The sequence below is a fragment of the Coregonus lavaretus genome (assembly GCF_964263955.1).
Source record: "Coregonus lavaretus genome assembly, chromosome: 12".
NCBI classification, from domain to species: Eukaryota; Metazoa; Chordata; class Actinopteri; order Salmoniformes; family Salmonidae; genus Coregonus; species Coregonus lavaretus.
In genome coordinates this window covers 46,140,636-46,158,287 of record NC_139999.1, presented here as the reverse complement: position 1 = coordinate 46,158,287, position 17,652 = coordinate 46,140,636, and the positions used below count along the sequence as shown (strand labels likewise).

At 43.7% G+C, this 17,652-nt stretch overlaps 1 protein-coding gene across 1 annotated transcript in view; it reads left to right on the top strand.

Moving 5' to 3' along the window:
- The window catches only part of LOC311138862 (ERC protein 2-like), a gene marked incomplete at both ends in the record, with an annotated part of 76,150 nt that overhangs the window by 28,539 nt on the left and 29,959 nt on the right, over positions 1–17,652 (top strand). The window contains 4 exons of the mRNA XM_084173657.1: positions 8,076–8,240; positions 8,535–8,801; positions 10,608–10,682; positions 12,647–12,802. Coding sequence (XP_084029783.1) covers positions 8,076–8,240; positions 8,535–8,801; positions 10,608–10,682; positions 12,647–12,802 — 663 coding nt within the window. The remainder of the gene's footprint in view (positions 1–8,075; positions 8,241–8,534; positions 8,802–10,607; positions 10,683–12,646; positions 12,803–17,652) is intronic.

Genomic DNA, 17,652 nt, shown 5'->3' with positions numbered 1-17,652 from the left:
CAGCTGATGCTCTCATGCATGTTTCAGTGTTACTTGCCTCGAAGCGAGCATAGAAGTAATTTAGCTCGTCTGGTAGGCTCGTGTCACTGGGCAGCTCATGGCTGTGCTTCCCTTTGTAGTCTGTAATAGTTTGCAAGCCCTGCTACATCCGACGAGCGTCGGAGCCGGTGTGGTACGATTCGATCTTAGTCCTGTATTGACGCTTTGCCTGTTGTATGGTTCGTCGGAGGGCATAGCTGAATTTCTTATAAGCTTCCGGGTTAGAGTCCCGCTCCTTGAAAGCGGCAGCTCTACCCTTTAGCTCAGTGCAGATGTTGTCTGTAATCCATGGCTTCTGGTTGGGGTATGTACGCACAGTCACTGTGGGGATGACGTCATCGATGCACTTATTGATGAAGCCAGTGACTGATGTGGTGTACACCTCAATGCCATCGGAAGAATCCCGGAACATATTCCAGTCTGTGCTAGCAAAACAGTCCTGTAGCTTAGCATCTGCTTCATCTGACCACTTTTCTATTGACCGAGTCACTGGTGCTTCCTGCTTTAGTTTTTGCTTGTAAGTAGGAATCAGAAGGATAGAATTATGGTCAGATTGTCCAAATGGAGGGCGAGGGAGAGCATTGTACGTGTCTCTGTGTATGGAGTAAAGGTGGTCTAGAGTTTTTTTCCCTCTGGTTGCACATTTAACATGCTGGTAGAAATTAGGTAAAACGGATTTAAGTTTCCCTGCATTTCCCACTAGGAGCGCCGCCTCTGGATGAGCATTTTCCTGTTTGCTTATGGCCGTATACAGTTCATTGAGTGCGGTCTTAGTGCCAGCATCGGTTTGTGGTGGTAAATAGACAGCTACGAAGAATATAGATGAAAACTCTCTTGGTAGATAGTGTGGTCTACAGCTTATCATGCGATACTCTACCTCAGGCGAGCAAAACCTTGAGACTTCCTTAGATATTGTGCACCAGCTGTTGTTTACACATATACGTAGACCGCCACCCCTTGTCTTACCAGAGGCTGCTGTTCTATCCTGCCGATACATGTCATCCTTCTAGCCACCACTCGGTGAAACATAAGATATTACAGTTTTTAATGCCCCGTTGGTAGGATATACGTGCCTGTAGTTCGTCAATTTTATTATAAAGCGATTGTAAATTGGCCAATAGTATCATTGGCAAAGGCAGATTAGCCACTCGTCGCCAGCTCCTTACCAAGCACCCCGATCTCCTTCCGCGATATCTCCTTTTCTTTCTACTGCGAATGACGGGATGAGGGCCCTGTCAGGTGTCTGGAGCAAATCCCTCTCGTCCGACTCATAAAATAAAAATTATTCGTCCAGTTCAAGGTGAGTAATCGCTGTTCTGATGTCCAGAATCTCTTTTCGGTCATAAGAGATGGTAGCAGCATGATTATGTACAAAATAAGTAACAAATTAATGTGAAAAAACACACAAAATAGCATGGTTGTTTAAGAGTCCGTAAAACGGCAGCCATCCCCTCCGGCGCCATCTCGTCATGTCATCATAGCTACTAGAACTAACACGTTAGTAAACCCTCTACAATCATGCAGTACAGTGTACAGTTATCAGGCAGTATAGCAGTTACACCGGCGGGCCCCGGTGGTAGTATATTCATAAAACCAAAAGCGTACCTTGACTTGGAAGAGTTCCAGTGTTGGATAGCCATAGCCCGCTAGATAACATAGCATCCCTCTCTGTTTGAGTAGGCTAAACTAGCTAGCAGCGTTCGTAGCTAAGTAAGTGAAAGTGAAAGAAATACGAAATATAGCTTGCTCTCTCTCTCACTCTCTCTCTCTCTTGCTTCTCCTACATTCATTTGTTCAAAACTGTTCGTAGCTAAGTAAGTGAAAGTGAAAGAAATACGAAATATAGCTTGCTCTCTCTCTCACTCTCTCTCTCTCTTGCTTCTCCTACATTCATTTGTTCAAAACTGTTCAACTATTGTCTTTCTATCTCTTTGAGTCAACTACTCACCACACTTCATGCACTGCAGTGCTAGCTAGCTATAGCTTATGCTTTCAGTACTAGATTATTTCTCTGATCCTTTGATTGGGTGGACAACATGTCAGTTCATGCTGCAAGAGCACTGAATGGTTGGAGGACATCCTCCAGAAGTTGTCATAATTACTGTGTAAGTCTATTTTGTATTGAAGTCAATGTGCCCAGAGGAAGATGGAAACAAGCTGACCTCTGGCTACCCATGGTGCTACCCTACAGAGTGCTTTTGAGGCTACTGTGACCTTCATTTCAAAACAGTGTGCTTTAATCAATTATTTGGTGATGTGAATATATTTAGTATAGTTTTATCTAAAAATTATAACTTTTTTAATGTTTCACTATTTTTATTTTTATGAAATTCACTGAGGAGGATGGTCCTCCGCTTCCTCCTCTGAGGAGCCTCCACTGGTGAGAATGCTGTTCATTGACTACAGCTCAGCGTTCAACACCATAGTGCCCTCCAAACTCATCACTAAACTCAGGACCCTGCGATTAAACACCTTCCTCTGTAACTGCATCCTGGACTTCCTGATGGGCCGCCCCCAGGTGGTGAGGGTAGGCAACAACACATCTACCACGCTGACCCTCAACTCGGGGGCCCCTCAGGGGTGTGTGCTTAGTCCCCTCCTGTACTCCCTGTTTACCCACCACTGTGTGGCCATGCACAACTCCAACACCATCATTACGTTTGCAGACGATACAACGGTGGTAGGCCTGATCACACAACGGTGGTAGGCCTGATCATCGATGGCGATGAGAGCCTACAGGGAGGCGGTCAGCAATTTGGCAGTGTGGTGCCAGGACAACAACTTCTCCCTCAAATTCAGCAAGACAAAGGAGCTGATTGTGGGCTACAGGAAACGGAGGGCCGAACACGCCCCCATCCACATCGACGGGCTGTAGTGGAGCAGGTCGAGAGCTTCAAGTTCCTCTGTGTCCACGTCACTAAGGAATTATCATGGTCCACACATAACAACACAGTTGTGAAGAGGGCACGACAACGCCTCTTCCCCCTCAGGAGGCTGAAAAGATTCGGCATGGGCCCTCAGATCCACAGAAAGTTGCACAATTGAGAGCATCTTGACTTTCTGCATCACCGCTTGGTATGGCAACTGCTTGGCATCCGACCATAAGGCACTACAGAGGGTATTGCGTATGGCCCAGTACATCATTGGGGTTGAGCTCCCTGCCATCCAGGACCTCTATACCAGGCGGTGTCAGAGGAAGGCCTTACAAATGGTCAAAGACTCCAGCCACCCAAGTCATAGACTGTTCTCTTTGCTACTGCATGGCAAGATGTACCGATGCACCAAGTCTGGAAATAAACAGGACCCTGAACAGCTTCTACCCCCAAGCCATAAGACTGCTAAATAGTTAACCAATAGCTGCCCGGACTATCTGGATTGACCCTTTTTGCACTAACTCTTCTGACTCATCACGTATGCTGCTGTTACTGTTTATTATCTATCTTGCCTAGACACTTTTCCCTACCTATATGTACATATCTACATCAATTACTTCGTACCCCCGCACATTGACTCGGTACTGATACCCCATGTATATAGCCAAGTTATTGTTACTCATTATGTATTTATTTTTTAAATGTTTATATTATTTCTATTTGTTTTAATTATCTTTGCATTGTTGGGAAGGGCCCGTAAGTAAGCATTTCACTGTAAGTCTACACCTGTTGTTTACGAAGCATGGGACAAATGCTGAAAAGTATTCACCACCAAATAACCTCATGCTCTTTTTCCACGAAGGTTTCCATTATGTTTTAGACTGATTACAGTATGTCTTTGTGTGAGTTTGTGAGGTTCCTTACCGTACCATGAGGTTCCTCACCGTACCATTTTCATCAGAATGGATAGTGATAAATGATTTGAGGGCTGGATGGATGGATAACCAGATGGCTGAAATTCTGTAATGTTCCTCACACGTTCCTCACACATTCTTCTCATGTTCCTCATGGCAGCTCTCACTGTAGCTCATATTCTCCATGTGCGCTACATGTTGTGTAGTGTTCTGATGCTGTGTTCTCCATGCGCTATGTTTTTCTCTGTTGGTTCCGCCCGTGCTACTACAGCTGCTGGATGCCAGGAGAACCAAGGTTTGTCCCTATGTTTGCAACCGCTGCCCTGGCTGCCGTGTATGCACAACATAGAGTCACCACCAGTGTGACGTCGTGGTGTGTCTTCAGTACCCCAGAGACCTGGCTGTCCTGTTCCTCTGCCCCCCCACACACCCCTGGGCTGTGTTGGAAATGGCACCTATTCCCAATATAGTGCACTACATTTGTCCAGAGCTTGTTTAGCTTCTGGCTAAAAGTAGTACACTAGGCCTATATTGGGAATAGGGTGCCATTTTGGACTTAGCCTTAATTGGACCCCTATACACACACCAGAAAGGAGTGTGATTGGTTTAGCCTGCACCGTTCCCTAAGGTCTACCCGTGTCCATCAGACCCTCTCCCTGCTCTTACACACTGCCAAGTTGAATACTTCGGTGTTCTCCCTATACACACCAAACTGGGTGTGGCTCTACTATAAGGGTGTGGCTGCTCCTGTGCACTGTGTGTGACCCTCGACACCCTATAGTATACTCTAAAATAGGCTGTGTTTTATGGAATGCCGTTTGGGTCTTTAAGTGTCAAAAACGGTACATGTCAAATAACACTATTTTACGTGTCAAATAACCTTGTTGATCAATCAGGACCTGAATATGAGTGCACGTTACATAATAATTGAACGCGTTCATTACTTTTTTACGTAGTTATTACACATTGATTACACTATCACTCGTATTTTATATGTCACAAAGATTCATCAATACGTATGCTATAATGCTGGTAAAGTTTTATCTCGCACACCTACAGTGCTGGTCATTAAAAATAGCTAGCTAGCAGATGGATGCAAATGTTCTTCCCCAAAAGCAAAACGACATAATCTGTTTCAGTAGCTATAGATAGCTAGCTAACTATCTAGCTAGGTGTCATCTTCTAAAATAACCCTAATTTATCAGACAGTTCCTAATTTGATTAATGGTGGTCGGACCCATCTATGTGAAGCTAGCCACAATAAGGATTAGCCACAACAGTGGACTTTGCGCTTAGCCTTCAAAATAAAAGTAGGTCATTGACAGTGATGCAAATGAATACAAATAGTAGAATTATGCCATAATTGAATAGATCATGCTAAACGAGGTTGGAATGTTGTTATATAAAATCAACAAAATACAATAATTTGTTAATTTGACAAAAATCTGTTAATCACACTGGACGTATAGACTTTAGAATTGCATTGGGGGCATACTTATTTCACTGTACAGCCTTACCTATGGATTGTGGATCAATGACATGGGGTATCAGTCTACTCAGTGACACCCAGAGAACGTTAGCGTCATAGCTCTTATTGCGGGATTCTGAAACAACTGTGAATTGAGCCACATTTATTGTCAACCTACCATGTGTACTGAACACTATTCCAGAGGAAAAACAATACTGCGTGGATGTTTTGGAGTCTGATAACTCTGAGGAGGACGTTGGGACAAAAGCTCTTGGGTATTGAGTAGACTGGTACCCCATTTCATTGATCCCCAATCCTTAGGTAAAGCTGTACAGTGCCATATGAATGTCAATACACACAATAGGCTGACTGGGGAGGTGATTTCATACGGTCACAGTCCCGCGATAAGAGCTACAATGCTAATATTTGTGTAAACTCTTCACAGTTGTATTCTGTGGGTGTCACTGAGTAGACTGATACCCCATTTCATTGCTTCACATTCCAACCTTGTTGAACATTATCTAGTCAAAATATGGAATGATTCCACCAATTGTAACCTTCTGCATCACTTTCAGAGGTACTTTGAAGAGCTACTTTTATTTTGAAGGCGAATCGCTAATTCCACTATTGTGCCTAATCCTTATTGTGTCTAGCTTCACAACACATAACCCGGTCCGGTCGAGCCTCACTAGCCAGATGAAGCTAGCTGGCTGCTTATAACGTTAGCTTTGGGCAACAGGGTTAAGTAGCTGGCTAGCTATTTATTATTTATTGAACTGAAGTTCAATTTCAATAGGCGAACAACAAGTGGCTACCTAGCTAATACTTACTCGCAAGGATTCCTAAATCATTGCAAAGAATAATGAAAATGACTGCAGTTTCTACTGGTCATTGTTTTCAGGCTGGTTGTATTGGTGCTAGGTAGGTACCAAGCTAAAGCTAGCTAGCTACACCAGAAGTTGCGGTCGAACAAATAATAGCTTATTTCCAACGCGGTATTGTAAACACATCGGTCGTGGCCGGTGTGTGCTTGTTTGCAGATTTTTTTTGTACAGCTTTGACTGCTACTGATAGGTGCTTGGTTTGCGCGTGCAAATTCAGCACACACAACATTCAATAATATAATTGTGTTATTTGACGTGTCAAATTAAACGTTTTTTAATGCGTCAAATTGTGTTATTTGATGTGTATCTTTTTTGACACGGAAAGACCCAAACGGCGTTCCATAGCGTTTTGTTCAATTTCCCCGCCACCTAAACCCTACGTTTCAATATCCATACTAGTGTACCACTAAGAATGCATGGCCCAATCAATGTATAGTGGCATGCTAGAGTGGATATTGGAACAAAGCCACAGTCTCCTTATTCCTTCATCCTATAATGGATGTGTGGTCTACTACTCTTTTATTTCTCAAGTAGTAACCCTTTGTCCGTTTGAATGCACACATGCATAAGCCACCTTAATTGGACGGGCTTATAGTAATGGCTGGAAGGGAAATAATGGAATGGTATCGAACTCCATGTTTGATACCATTCCATTTACTTCATTCCAGCCATTATTATGAGCTGTCCTCCTCTCAGCAGCCACCAGTTGCACATGCACATACACACACACACACACATACACACACACACACACACAAACACACCTCCCTAACACACAGCAAAATGGATGGGCATGGACCCAGAGGTCCGCTTAGTCTACTGCTGTTGGTTGGTTTCAATCTCTCAGTGGGAACACTGTTTACTGTGCTGTGCATGGATCTCTGCTGCTTCCCTCTCAGCAGGATGGACAGCATACACCCTACAATAATGATAGATAATTATCAATAACGCTGCAAGAATCAGACATTGCAGCAAAGCATTCTTTGAAAGTGCAAGCTGTTGAATGCAACCATCAAACTTTGAACATTTGACAGGATCATCAAACTATTATCGATGGATCATGGTTCTGCAAGTTCTTCACTTTCCTACTATATAGGGAATAGGGTGCCGTTTCGGTTGCACAATCAGTTTCTCCCAGCAACACACCGATTCAGTCGTTCACTGGATGGCTTTGTTTAAATGTGTCTCTCTTAGTATTCCTACCTTCAAAGCTTCTAGAGAGATTCCTAAAGATTAGATTATCGATATACAGTACTGTACATAGATAACCATTTACAGTACACCTTACTCACCCTGAAAATAGTTACAGGAGATGGAAAGCAATGAGCCATATAGTCGATCATGAACAGTATATTAAACACTTGCATTTTATCTATCATTTTCTCATACTGCCATACTTTGTGTAATTTGCATTTTCTCTATTTGTCTTTCATGCCATAGTGAGGTAAGTCCTCAGATTCCTCTCCAAGTTTGTTCTGGAGTAACTATATTTCCCAGAGGTTGAATAGATTACAGTGTGTGTTTCTGAGTTTGTGTGTGTTCTTCGTAATACACATCTCCTTTCCACAGGGCCGCCTTCAAAATGCCCCTCCCCTCTCTATAAGATGTATTTTTGTGTGTGAGTTTGCGTGTGCCTGAATATGTTCCTCCATGTGTACATATTCAGTGACCCATCCTAGTCTGATCTGTAATTTCATTGAATCCACCCTAGACTACGTGCTGTGACCCTACCAGATTGAGACTCCTTGATGTGTGTGTGTATGTGTGTGTGAATGTGTGTGTGTTTGTGTGTGTGTGTGTGTGCTTGCATGTGTGTATGTGTGTGTGCGTGTGTGCGTGCTTGCATGTGTGTGTGTGTGTTTGCGTGCTTGCATGTGTGTGTGTATGACCCCCACAGCACCTGCAGCTGACCATCCAGGCCCTACAGGACGAGCTGCGGAACCAGAGGGACCTGAACCACCTGCTGCAGCAGGAGAACGGCGGCCGCTCTGGGGACCACTACACCAACATCGAGCTGACCGAGGAGAATTTCAGACGGCTACAGGCCGAGCACGACCGCCAGGCAAGGAATCTTAATAAATGATTCATAATAAATGAGTGATTAAATAAATGACCAGGGTTGCAAAATTCTGGTAACTTTCCCCAAAATTCCCAGGTTTTTCAGATGCCTTGGTTGTAGGATTTCGAATTCCCTGCTGATTCCCTCCGAGAATTTTGAGAATCTTCCCACCGGGATTTCTAAATCTTCTTCCAACCTGGACATTTTGGAAAGTTACGGAATTTTAGCTACCGTAATGATGACACAATTGATACTTCCTTCCTTTAAAATTCCTTTAAATTCCTTGCGTTCCGTCAGGCCAAAGAGCTGTTCCTCCTGAGGAAGACCTTGGAGGAGATGGAGCTGCGGATCGAGACCCAGAAGCAGACGCTGGGGGCCAGGGATGAGTCCATCAAGAAGCTGCTGGAGATGCTCCAGAGTAAGGGTCTGCCTGGGGGGCCAGGGAGGGTCAATGAGGAGGAGGAGCAGGAGAGAGCCAGGCGCATTGCTGAGGCCGAGGCTCAGCTGGGACACCTGGAGGTCATCTTGGACCAGAAGGAGAAGGAGAACATCCACCTCCGAGAGGTACAAGAGTATATGTCTGCATCCCAAATGGCACCATATTCCTTGTATAGTGCACTACTTTTGACCAGGGCTCTGTAGGAACTATGGTGCCGTTTGGGATGCATCTTATGTAGTGCTTATGGTTAGTATATGTCTAGCTACTGTATGGCCACAGCAGACTCAGAATATATGTAGTGCTATTATACGGCTACTAAATTACTAGTTTCAGAAATCCCACACTGCTTTACTAAAATTGCATTGGCCAGTACTGTACTGTAATACCGTAATATATACCATTTACAGAGAAGACACTTTTATCCAAAGTGACAAGAGTCCACACATTTTGTACAACTCTGTACAACTCTGCTGTTGCTCTGCTGTTGCTAGTGCCATGCTCTTATGAACTGAGCCAAGTACAGGACGACTACAATACATAAGTATAATACAATACTGTAAAATACAATACTCAATTACAATACAGGTGGAAGATGTATGATTCCCATCCCCATGAGCGTGCCACCCTGCTTCAGGCCATGGATGAGGCATGCAATGATTTAAATCCAGACCTATGTCAAGTTTGGATTCGCCATGCCAAAAGGTTTTTCACCAGGTGCATGAACAATGAGGGCCTGTGACCAAATGCTCAAGACAGGTTTGATGCAAACTAGTGCCTGCTAAACATTCTGTTTCTTTCATTTCTTTCATTTGATTACATTGTGAAAGATGTCTTCAATGATCACACCTTTGATCACACATGGGATAAAAATGATGGACATTTTATTTTATTTTATGTTCATTCAATTTGAATTGTTAGTGCAAGTGTATTGCCTAATGTGAAAACAGTGTAATGTACTGTAATTTACAGTACTGTAGCATACTACATTCAAAGGGCAATTTTGAAATATGTATCTTAAATTTTTTGCTATTGGAATAACTGGTTGCTAAAATAACTAGATTGAGAATATAGCATTATGTTGTTTTGGTGATTAAACCAATATAATCATTATATTTCACAATAAAATGTTGGACCAATGGTTGTGTGGTGAAAGATGTCTACAAACAAATTGAATGCACATTGGAAGGTTTTGAATGTAAGACTGGCTGTGTTACAAGTGTTACCAGTTTGGAGTTTTGTACTAAGAGTTTTGAAAATTCACGAAATACTACCAAAGTGATTCAGAAAAACTTTAAATAGCCAAAACTATATAGTTTCTAAATGGCCACATTAGACCTGGTCTACTTGGTCAGGGTAGCCTCTGTAGGCACTGGTCTCACCTGTGTTTGAGGTGTTACTGATAGCGCCGAGTCATGTTGTTTGTTCACAACTGGTTTTAAAGCATACGTTTTTAGGACTTCAAGGCAATTTCCACAATTTTCTTCTAACCTACAGTGTATGTCCATCAACACTAGAGGGCAATACTGGCCTTCTCTTTGTGTACCTACTGTGCTCTGACTGCAGTGAAAGGAGCAGTGTTCAATCTGTGTACAGTATTATTGTCAACAGAGAAGTAAATGACTGATGTAATGGTAGTGCAAGTCAGTGCTGTCACTCTAGTATTGGGCTAAGTCAAGCTGTCATTACCCATGCATTTGGAGAGATTCAGGGCCCATATTCATAAAGCATCTCAGAGTAGGTGTGCAGATCTAGGATCAGGTTCCCCCTGTCCATGTAATCTTATTCATTGTGATCCAAAAAGCTAAACTGAACCTAGATCAGCACTGCTATTCTGAGATGGTTCATAAATACAGGCCCATTGCACTAGGTCCTAAGAGAGGCGACATTTGATGCTTGTCTTGTCCATTTCATATCAACTGGTGTTCTCCCAGGAACTGCACAGGAGAAACCAGATGCACCAGGACCCTGGCAAAACCAAAGCCCTCCAGACCATCATAGAGATGAAGGTAAGAACCATGGGGCATTATGGGTAGTGTAGTACACCTGGCTGGCACTATCACTGAGACCAACCATGTAGTCAGATGAAATACGAAAACCTTAGAGCTCGGAAAAGACAGATTTTGCTTGTATTGAATAAACTTTGAGTCTGTCAATAGCTCTGGACGCCCAGGCTCGTTCAACGACACAAGATTTGGAAGGATGACCTCGTGAGACTAGTCGGTGGATGATGTTGTAATGTTACATACCATAAAAAAGCTATCAAAAATGTATTCAAAGCACTAACTGAGCCACTGCAGAGCCCATTGGCCCACTGTAGCAGCAGAGCTGTGATATCACTTCTAAATATAAAGCATGCGCTCACAGCCCGCCAGCATGCCACTCTCTCACACACCACATCATCAGATGGAGCTGGATTGGTGCTGAGCAAACCCCAGCATCCCCTAGCACAGTCACGTGACTCTCCTCTAGCATCGTCACATGACATGCTGGCTCCTGGAGGCTCTGGATTTGCATACAGAGCAGAGCCCCGCTCCCTTCCATCCTCGGTGGAGGAACTCCCCGCTCCTCTCTGCTCTCTCCCACAGCCGTCTTGGTGCTGATGTTAGCATGAGTAATGCTCTCATCCCCCCCCTCTCTCTACTATCTCGGTCTCTAGGATCTCTTTCTCTCTCTCTCGATCTCTTTCTCTCTATCTCACCCTGTCTTTCAAATTTCCTCTCTCTATCCCTCTCTCATTCTCTCTCTCCCTCCCTCCCTCACACACCAGGGAGAGCACATTCTGCCTGCTGCTACCATGGAAACAGGTGTGGTTGTTTATGACAGCGAGGCCAGTAGCACAAGGAGGAGAGAGAGAAAGTGATTCAGATAGAAAGAGAGAGATAGAGTGTGCATGAGAGCATTACATCCTCTGCTTGATCAGCTTGATCTACTGTAGCAGTGAAAGCATTTGGATGGCATGGCATCTCTCTGACCCATTGAGCTACGGTATGTTGTCGTCTATACTATGTCGTCTCCACTATATACTATGCTATGTTCTCTCCGGTGGTTAGTTAGCGTCTGGCTACAAGTCATAGAATAGCGATGCATTGAAGAAGCACATGGCCATGATAACAGCGTTCACATGCTCACGTTAACCCCTTAGATCCAGGACCATCTGTTGTTAGCTCTCAGTCGTCGTAGGGAGAGCCTTTTATACAGATCTGGATTTCCTAGTTCTCCACTGGCTGCTGGATGACCCTGCTGAAGCTCTAGCCACAGAACCACAAGTTCACAAGTTCAGAACCAGTCAAGGGTGAGATAGAGAGAAAGAAGGAGGAGAGACAGAAAGGAGAGAGAGGGAGTGAAACGAGGTTCTCGCTCGGTGCTCTGCAGGTGAAGTGCATGGGAGATGGACCATGGCTAATTTGAAAGATGTTGTATTATTTATTTAAAAACTCTGCAAAGCCAAAGCTACACTCGGAGGTGCAGTTGCAGTCCATAGACTGGCAAATGCATTGAAGTGCGAGCGACTACAGAGCAGCACGGCTCCTTTTCCTCTTCCTGCTTCTGCTTCTTCTCCAGGCGTTTCTTTCTGGGCTGGTCCTTCTCAACAGGCTGGATGTGATGTGTGCTGCTCAGTATTTCCAAATGGTGATTAATCCACTGAGAGGCTGGCTGGAGCTAGAACTGCTGCAGCCGGAGAAGGAGGAGGCTTTTGATTTTACCCCAAGATACTGCAGAGGCTCTCCTCCTTACTACTTCAAAGAGCTCTTACTTTCTCTGACAGGACTCTCTTTCTCCCTCTTCCATCTCTCTCTCCCTCCATCTTCTCCCTTTCACTGTCTTTCGCTCTCTCTTCTCTCTCTTTCAGGTGTTTTTGCGTTTTGTACACTGGTCAACCTTTGGAAATGTTCTACTAATGAATTATAAGTGTGGCTTCAGCACCAGCACTGAGATAGCATCTTACATGTGGTGCGTGTGTGTTGTGCAGGACACCAAGATAGCATCTCTGGAGCGCAACATCAGGGACCTGGAGGATGAGATCCAGATCCTGAAGGCTAACGGCTTGCTGAACACCGAGGACAGAGAGGAGGAGATCAAGCAGATGGAGGTCTACAAAAACCACTCCAAGTTTATGAAGACCAAGGTACACACACATATACAGGAAAACACAGACACACTATATGCACAGCAAAACATGCAGACACGCATGCATGCACGCACATACGCGCGCACACACACACACACACGCGCGCACACACACACACACACACACACACACATACACACACGTACTGTAGTAGTCTATAATGTGCCAAACACAATCACTCACACAATCTAGGGTTTGCTGTGCAAAGTGAACAGAACAGATTAGAGCTGACTGTCTGGCTGACAGTAAATGAGCTAGCTTTAGCATTATATTAACTGGTTTCATCTGGGAAGTGCTTCGCTGGCAGCTGTATCTGACTGGGAGATGCTTACTCATTGTTTTGTTACTCTACACTTAGCAGAGACAGACAGCAGAGAGAGCAGAGGAAGACCATAAAGAATACCATTCCTGTATTGTTAAAATTGATATTTTATTGTCCTCCGAAGCCTTATCAATATGTTTGTATCCATCTAGCATGATTGATTGTAAAGTATTACCATTGGAACCCACTGTCAGAAACTCTGGTTACATTGAATTTCCTTATCTACTGTTGCACATCTTATCCAGTTGGGCCAGCTTTGATTTGCTCAGTCATATTATACAGTCTGTCGTCAGTCGTCTTACGGTCAGGTTCCCAGCCTCCCTCCCAGCCTCCCTCCCAGCCTCCAAGTCTCTCTGGAGCATTGTGTCTGTGTTTTTACATCCATGTGAGGATAAAACCAGCGGGAGTTTTGTTGTTTTATTTTTAGACCATTATTCATCAATCATAGATAGGGCTGATGTATAATACATGAATAATGCAGGGGGCCAGATCCATCTTTAGTGAGAGGAGAGCCTGGCTACAATGAACACAGTGGATAAAGGTTTACTTTACCCACTGTCCCTCTGTTATGGTGAGAGGCTTTTCTACCAAATGTCCACTGCACAAAGCACACAAAGTAAACTCGTACACAGACAGCTAATACACACACAGGTATGAAGGCACACACACACCTGCCATGATTTTTTGATTTAATTTATTAGGATGCCCATTAGCCGATGCCAATGGCGACAGCTAGTCTTATTGGGGTCCGACACATAAAGAAAAATACATTACAGACAAAATACCTTACAATTTACATACAGTACCAGTCAAAGGTTTAGACACACCTAGTCATTCAAGGGTTTTTCTTTATTTTTCCTATTTCCTATATTGTAGAATAATAGTGAAGACATCAAAACTATGAAATAACACATCAAAATATATTTTAGATTTTAGATTGTTCAAAGTAGCCACCCTTTGCCTTGATGATAGCTTTGCACACTCTTGGCATTCTCTCAACCAGCTTCACCTGGAATGCTTTTCCAACAGTCTTGAAGGAGTTCCCACATATGCTGAGCACTCGTTGGCTTCTTTTCCTTCACTCTGCGGTCGATCTCATCCCAAACCATCTCAATTGGGTTGAGGTCGGGTGATTGTGGAGGCCAGGTCATCTGATGCAACACTCCTTCACTCTCCTTATTAGTCAAATAGCCCTTACACAGCCTGGAGGTGTGTTGGTTCATTGTCCTGTTGAAAAACAAATGATAGTCCCACTAAGCGCAAACCAGATGGGATGGCGTATCGCTGCAGAATGCTGTGGTAGCCATGCTGGTTAAGTGTGCCTTGAATTCTAAATAAATCACAGACAGTGTCACCAGCAAAGCACCCCAACACCATCACACCTCCTTCTCCATGCTTCATGGTGGGAACCACACATGCGGAGATCATCCGTTCACCTACTCTACGTCTCACAAAGACACGGCGGTTGGAACCAAAAATCACAAATTTGCACTTATCAGACCAAAGGACAGATTTCCACCGGTCTAATGTCCATTGCTCGTGTTTCTTGGCCCAAGCAAGTCTCTTATTATTATTGGTGTCCGTTAGTAGTGGTTTCTTTGCAGCAATTAGACCATGAAGGCCTGATTCACGCAGTCTCCTCTGAACAGTTGATGTTGAGATGTATCTGTTACTTGAGCTCTGTGAAGCATTTATTTGGGCTGCAGTCTGAGGTGCAATTAACTCTAATGAACTTATCCTCTGCAGCAGAGGTAACTCTGGGTCTTCCTTTCCTGTGGCGGTCCTCACGAGAGCCAGTTTTATCGTAGCGCTTTATGGTTTTTGCGACTGCACTTGAAGAAACTTTCAAAGTTCTTGAAATGTTCCGTATTGATTGACCTTCATGTGTTAAAGTAATGATGGACTGTTGTTTCTGTTTGCTTATTTGAGCTGTTCTTGCCATAATATGGACTTGGTCTTTTACCAAATAGGGCTATCTTCTGTATACCACCCCTACCTTGTCACAACACAACTGATTGGCTCAAACGCATTAAGAAGGAAAGAAATTCCACAAATTAACTTTTAACAAGGCACACCTATTAATTGAAATGCATTCCAGGTGACTACCTCATGAAGCTGGTTGAGAGAATGCCAAGAATGTCCAAAGCTGTCATCAATTCGAAGGGTGGCTACTTTGAAGAATCTCAAATAAAAAATATGATTCCATATGTGTTATTTAATAGTTTTGATGTCTTCACTATTATTCAACAATGTAGAAAATAGTAAAAATAAATAAAAACCCTGGAATGAGTAGGTCGAAGGTTCTTATCCAGAGCGACTTACAGTTAGTTAGTGCATACATTTTTCTTTTTTAAAAGTTATTTTTTTTGTAATTTAGCAGACGCTCTTATCCAGAGCAACTGACAGGAGCAATTAGGGTTAAGTGCCTTGCTTAAGGGCACATCAACAGATTTTTCACCTAGTCGGCTCGGGGATTAGAACCAGCGACCTTTCGGTTACCCACTAAGCTACCTGCCACTCATGTAATGTGTGTGTGTGCATCTATCAGTTACACATACATGTCAGTACATACACACAACAAGTAGGTCACATGGAGGAGAGGCGTTGTGCCATGAGGTGTTGCTTGACTTATTTTTTAACCAGGTTTGCTCTTCACTTGCGCTATATAAGATGGAAGGGAGTTCCATGCACTCATGATAATACTATTTAGCTCACAACTTACATTTACATTTACATAATTTAGCAGACGCTCTTATCCAGAGCGACTTACAAATTGGTGCATTCAACCTATGATAGCCAGTGGGACAACCACCTTTTTTTATTTTTTATTTTATTTTTATTTTTATATATATACAGTGGGGAGAACAAGTATTTGATACACTGCCGATTTTGCAGGTTTTCCTACTTACAAAGCATGTAGAGGTCTGTAATTTTTATAATAGGTACACTTCAACTGTGAGAGGCGGAATCTAAAACAAAAATCCAGAAAATCACATTGTATGATTTTTAAGTAATTAATTTGCATTTTATTGCATGACATAAGTATTTGATCACCTACCAACCAGTAAGAATTCCGTCTCTCACAGACCTGTTAGTTTTTCTTTAAGAAGCCCTCCTGTTCTCCACTCATTACCTGTATTAACTGCACCTGTTTGAACTCGTTACCTGTATAAAAGACACCTGTCCACACACTCAATCAAACAGACTCCAACCTCTCCACAATGGCTAAGACCAGAGAGCTGTGTAAGGACATCAGGGATAAAATTGTAGACCTGCACAAGGCTGGGATGGGCTACAGGACAATAGGCAAGCAGCTTGGTGAGAAGGCAACAACTGTTGGCACAATTATTAGAAAATGGAAGAAGTTCAAGATGACGGTCAATCAGGGGAGGCGAGATCTTGGCCAACAACCTCCTTCCCTCAGTAAGAGCATTGAAGATGGGTCGTGGCTGGGTCTTCCAGCATGACAACGACCCGAAACACACAGCCAGGGCAACTAAGGAGTGGCTCCGTAAGAAGCATCTCAAGGTGCTAGCCAGTCTCCAGACCTGAACCCAATAGAACATCTTTGGAGGGAGCTGAAAGTCCGTATTGCCCAGCGACAGCCCCGAAACCTGAAGGATCTGGAGAAGGGCTGTATGGAGGAGTGGGCCAAAATCCCTGCTGCAGTGTGTGCAAACCTGGTCAAGACCTACAGGAAACGTATGATCTCTGTAATTGCAAACAAAGGTTTCTGTACCAAATATTAAGTTCTGCTTTTCTGATGTATCAAATACTTATGTCATGCAATAAAATGCAAATTAATTACTTAAAAATCATACAATGTGATTTTCTGTATTTTTGTTTTAGATTCCGTCTCTCACAGTTGAAGTGTACCTATGATAAAAATTACAGACCTCTACATGCTTTGTAAGTAGGAAAACCTGCAAAATCGGCAGTGTATCAAATACTTTTTCTCCCCACTGTATATATATATTTTTTAATGGGGGGTGGGGGAAGAAGGATTACTTTATACTATTCCAGGTATTCCTTAAAGAGGTAGGGTTTCAAGTGTTTCCGGAAGGTGGTCAGTGACTCCGCTGTCCTGGCGTCGTGGGGGAGCTTGTTCCACCATTGGGGTGCCAGAGCAGTGAATAGCTTTGACTGGGCTGAGCGGGAACTGTGCTTCCGTAGAGGTAGGGGAGCTAGCAGGCCAGAGGTGGATGAACGTAGTACCCTCGTTTGGGTGTAGGGTCTGATCAGAGCCTGAAGGTAAGGAGGTGCCGTTCCCCTCACAGCTCCGTAGGCAAGCACCATGGTCTTGTAGTAGATGTGAGCCTCAACTGGAAGCCAGTGGAGTGTGCGGAGTAGCGGGGTGACATGAGAGAACTTGGGAAGGTTGAACACCAGATGGGCTGCAGCGTTCTGGATAAGTTGTAGGGGTTTAATGGCACAGGCAGGGAGCCCAGCCAACAGCGAGTTGCAGTAATCCAGACAGGAGATGACAAGTGCCTGGATTAGGACCTGTGGCGCTTTCTGTGTAAGG